The sequence below is a fragment of the Austrofundulus limnaeus genome, unplaced genomic scaffold (genome assembly GCF_001266775.1).
Source record: "Austrofundulus limnaeus strain Quisiro unplaced genomic scaffold, Austrofundulus_limnaeus-1.0 Scaffold653, whole genome shotgun sequence".
In the NCBI taxonomy this organism is placed as follows: domain Eukaryota; kingdom Metazoa; phylum Chordata; class Actinopteri; order Cyprinodontiformes; family Rivulidae; genus Austrofundulus; species Austrofundulus limnaeus.
The window spans coordinates 59,010-63,397 of record NW_013953055.1 but is presented as its reverse complement, the minus strand read 5'-3'; the positions used below and the strand labels follow the sequence as shown (position 1 = coordinate 63,397).

The 4,388-nt window shown below is 40.7% G+C and overlaps 1 protein-coding gene across 1 annotated transcript in view; it reads right to left on the bottom strand.

Annotated features, from left to right (window-relative positions):
* Window positions 1–2,124: 2,124 nt before the first annotated feature.
* esd (esterase D/formylglutathione hydrolase) overlaps window positions 2,125–4,388 on the bottom strand; it is a 3,700-nt gene continuing 1,436 nt past the window's right edge. The window contains exons 2-9 of the mRNA XM_014027495.1: window positions 3,873–3,947; window positions 3,686–3,774; window positions 3,495–3,593; window positions 3,289–3,413; window positions 3,100–3,219; window positions 2,928–3,026; window positions 2,623–2,790; window positions 2,125–2,450 (exon numbers count right to left, since the gene is read on the bottom strand). Of these exons, the coding sequence (XP_013882949.1) occupies window positions 2,370–2,450; window positions 2,623–2,790; window positions 2,928–3,026; window positions 3,100–3,219; window positions 3,289–3,413; window positions 3,495–3,593; window positions 3,686–3,774; window positions 3,873–3,940 (849 nt within the window). The 5' untranslated portion in view covers window positions 3,941–3,947 and the 3' untranslated portion in view covers window positions 2,125–2,369. The remainder of the gene's footprint in view (window positions 2,451–2,622; window positions 2,791–2,927; window positions 3,027–3,099; window positions 3,220–3,288; window positions 3,414–3,494; window positions 3,594–3,685; window positions 3,775–3,872; window positions 3,948–4,388) is intronic.

The window sequence follows — 4,388 nt, the reverse complement described above, 5'->3', positions numbered from 1 at the left end:
GTGTGTGTGTGTTTCTGTGCAGCTTGAGCTACTTAAACATTTCTCAATAAAGTTTAATTTTTAAATAATCATCAGAAAGCTTTTAATGCTTCCACTGGAGAGATTCAACAGTTGCCAAAACAAACTTATTTTTTCTTGTGATAAATTTGTTTATTTAAAAGTTTGTACATATTATTTCTCACAAGAACTTCCTGTTCTAAGTTTGTTCATGTACTGTACAGTTTTACCGTCAGCCGGCCTGTTCTTAATTATAACCATGTTTCAACACTACCAGCTGCTTCATTAAACAGGACTTAGTCTGTTCATAGTCAGCCTCAGCTCTGACAAATATGGGATGTTCTGTAAAATAAAAATAAAATGTAATAGTTTCATACTCAGTAAACCCATATTTTATTCGCAATAGAACAGAACTGATCAAGAACCGATGTTGTAAAATCTGTATGTATAATGGTGCTTTTCCATATCTGTAAGCTGTCTGTCAGAGACACTAATGCCCATACCATCAAAGAAGCTTTTGAAGTGAGCACTGGTAACAAGCTGTATGATTCCTCTCCATCTGTACAGAGGTCAGTGATTTGTGGTTTCCAAGTATTTCAAATGCTAATTCATCTGATTGCACGTTTTTATAATTTAAGTCTATGAAAATGAGCTCCGGTCCAGAGAGAACCGCTGTGTTTCTGGATGGTGTTCACATACGGCTTCAACATAATCGGTTTTGAGATGTGCAGCCGTTAAATTTATAGTTTAAATATTCCCTATTTCCCAAAGTAAATAAAATATGGGTTGCTGAGATTGTAAATCGTTTCATTTTGTTTTTATTTAAACACATTTACACACATCCTGATGTTTTCGGGGTCATGGTTGTAAATCTAAAAGCTTTAAATCTCTGCTGACAGTATTATTTTTTCTTGTTTCAGGCACAAGAGCAGTATATTTACATTCCTGATGTTCACTTGATTTGATTCAGCAGATGAGAATCAGGCTCGCAGCAGCTCTGCAGGCTGGAACACGGTCTTCATATAATCACATGTAACTTGTCTTCCAGTTTTTTTTTTTTTTTTTTGACGTGTGTTTCAGGAACCTGCAATAAAACCAACCTGGTTCCTGATGGATTCTGCACTTTAAACTTTTATATTTATTTCTTTTGTTTTTGGCAACTGAAGAAATCTTGCCTCCCTTTAAAGTGTTTGAATTAATCAGTTTTCGAGGCAGTAAATCTGTGCTGAGCGTGAAGCTGTGGTGGGTTTCATCTTTTTTTTTTCATCCCTTCTTTTGATATCAATGTTTTAAAAAGGCTTGTATTCACATTTTTATATTTTTCTGACTGGGAGCAATTTTATTTTTCTGTGACTTCAGGTTTGTTGAACTTTTTGATGTAACTTTGTGAACTTTGGTGCGATTTGTTGTACAGCATGCATGAAATGTTCCTGTTGATGTTGCCTTAACTGCTGTGAATACTGTAAATACTGGACTGGATCTTTTTTTCTCTTAAGTAAAAACCTCACATCAAAACTAAATGTGCTTTTCTCACATCACCAGCAGAGTTCAATATAAAACACTCAGCCTGATTYGACTTCCTTATTGTCAAACTATGAACAGTTGAAGTTTGTTTCTGTCAACAAAATGTCTCAAATCACTGAAGAAATTTTAATGAAACTCAACGTTTTTATCTAGAACTGGTTAGCTTTAGCTTGTTGACTCATAAAGTTAATCAACCTTAACAAGCTCAGTGTTAGAAGAACTCAGTTTGATAAATATCGAGTGGCTGAGAGTCACTCCATACTGCTCCAATGTCTGGAACATGCATCTCCTACAAAGTGGAAGAAATTTGACATGAAACATGATTTACATWATGGATATATTTTTTTACCCGTGCAGCCAGCGAAACAGGAAGTGACTAAGAACTTCTTAAAAAGAGGAATTTTCTGGATTTTATTCATACAAACTCACTAAATAATCTAAGGAACGATTCTTGTCTTCTGTTTGTTGGTTTTAGCAGCAGATCTGTTTACATCACTTCCTGTTCCTGCGCCTGATAATCTAAAGTTTTTTTAACAATGTTATAAGTATTATATTTTCAATAATGTATTTGAATTTATCATGAAAATCTGACATCAGAAACACTTTAATCAACACAGAACTGATAGAAGTTTTATTCTCAAACATCAGCCTTTCTTTACTGACAACTCAGTTCTCATTAAAAACTGGTTTGCTGTTTCTCTGCTCTTATTGAAGCATCAAACATCACTGACTCCACTTAGTTTGTCTGATTAGAGTTAGTTTGTTCTCAGTCCTGCAGGAAGTCATGTTGAGTCGGCAGGAGAGCAGCAGCTCACAGAAGACAGATGTTGGAGAGCAGCAGCAGCAGCTCAGGCATTCAGGTACTTGGCATGGTGCTTCAGGTGGTCGTTGATAAAGGAGTAGATAAAGAAGTAGCTGTGGTCGTAGCCCTGCATGAGGAAACAACAACCAAGTGTCTTTATACAAGCTGGAGACATGTGCCTGCAGTTTGTTAAATAAAACCTTTTAATTCAAACATTACAGCCTAAAAAACAGTAACGATTTATAGTATCTGAGCYTTGAATGAGTGCTTTTATGTTGGTAAAGAGCACAGGAACTGACCGGCTGCAGTCTGAAGACGACGGGGATTTTCTTGTCGGAGCAGGCGCCGATCAGGTTGTCAGGCAGCAGCTGACCGGCCGACAGGAACTGATCATCCCGACCCTGATCGATGAGGATGTCCAGCTGAGGGCCAGAGTACGACGCTGCCAACACGGTGGCGTCGTACGCCTGGARGACAGGAAATCAGCCTTGACTGAAAACTTGCTCACAAAATGGTGATTACGCTTGTTTGCTTGAAATCCTGAATTTCACCGAACAGTTCAGAAAAGCGTGGAACCGGTTCAGTTTTATAGGACTGGTTTTACCTCCCATGTGGACTTGTCAGGGCCCAGGTACCCTGAGAAGGCTTTCTGACCCCAGGGACACTGGATGGGGTTACAGATGGGGGCGAAGGCAGACACAGCCTGCAGGAGAGAGAAAATGAMTTCCTGACACCAGAAACATGAGGAGGCGTGCCATCACTCACGCAGACAGTACCTTATATTTCCCAGGGTTCCTCAGGGCACAGATGAGCGCCCCGTGGCCGCCCATGGAGTGTCCRCAGATGGACATCTTGTCCAGGTCAGTGGGGAAGTTGGCGTTGATAAGTTTAGGGAGCTGACAGAAGAGAGAAGCGACTGTGACAATAGTTGAATAATAATTAAACGTGACATTAATCCACCGTACCTCCTCAGTGATGTAAGTGTACATGCGGTAGTTGCTGTTCCAGGGGTCCTGCGTCGCATCAACATAGAAACCAGCTCCGGTACCAAAATCCCAGCTCTCATCTTCACCTTCGATGTTGCAGCCGCCTGAAGGAGGAGGAGAACCGGTTTCCTGAAAACTGATTTTAAAACCCAGCGTGCACTCTGCGTGTGTGTGTGTGGCCATACGTGGGCTGGTGTCTGGAGCCACGATGATGATGCCGTGTTCTGCAGCAGCCAGCTGACTACCAGCTTTAGTGATGAAGTTTTGCTCCGTGCACGTCAGACCTGACATGGAATATTCATTAAAATATAGTTCAGATTTAAACATAACTGAACTTTGCTTTAAGTCTTGTTACTATTCTGGGTTTGGGCCTCACCGGACAGCCAGTACATGACGGGACATTTGTCTGTTTCAGCTTTGGGGGGCAGATAGATGGCAAACTTCATCTTACACTTCAGCTCAGTGCTGCAAAGAAGAGACGCATGAGTCCAACTGTCTTCAGTAAACGTCACTATTTCTATGTGAAAGTCCACAGAGTCAAAGGTTAGGTAAACACGTCCCACCTGTCATGTTCAAAAACCTTCTGGAAGCCACCGGCACATTTATTGGCAGACACCTGTGTGAGGGCCATCTCTGACCTGCAAACACAAGAGACCAACGTTTGAAGCTGAATCTGTTCATGGATTTATGATTTGAACTGATAGAGAGATGATACACTGAGGAGATTTCTGTACTGATGTAAAGATGGATCATCACTGGGCTGACTGCTCCTTGTGAGACGCACAGCCTCAGGTTGAATTATCAACGTGTTCAAAAATATTTACAACAAATTTCCTCTCCAGTCTGAATCACTGAAGGCATCTTAAACCTGTCTTTTCTCTGGCATCRTTAACTTCACTCAAAGGCTTATTTAACAGCTGCATGGAAGCTTTTGGGTGTGGCTGCTGACTTGGGGAGGAAGCAATCTGAAGTGGATACGAAGCGRGCAGAGGTGAATAAAATGCTGTGCACAGACAAAAATACAAGTTTAACAAAGTGCAGTCTCAGCTCATGTGTTTACAACACTCACAATTCAGTGA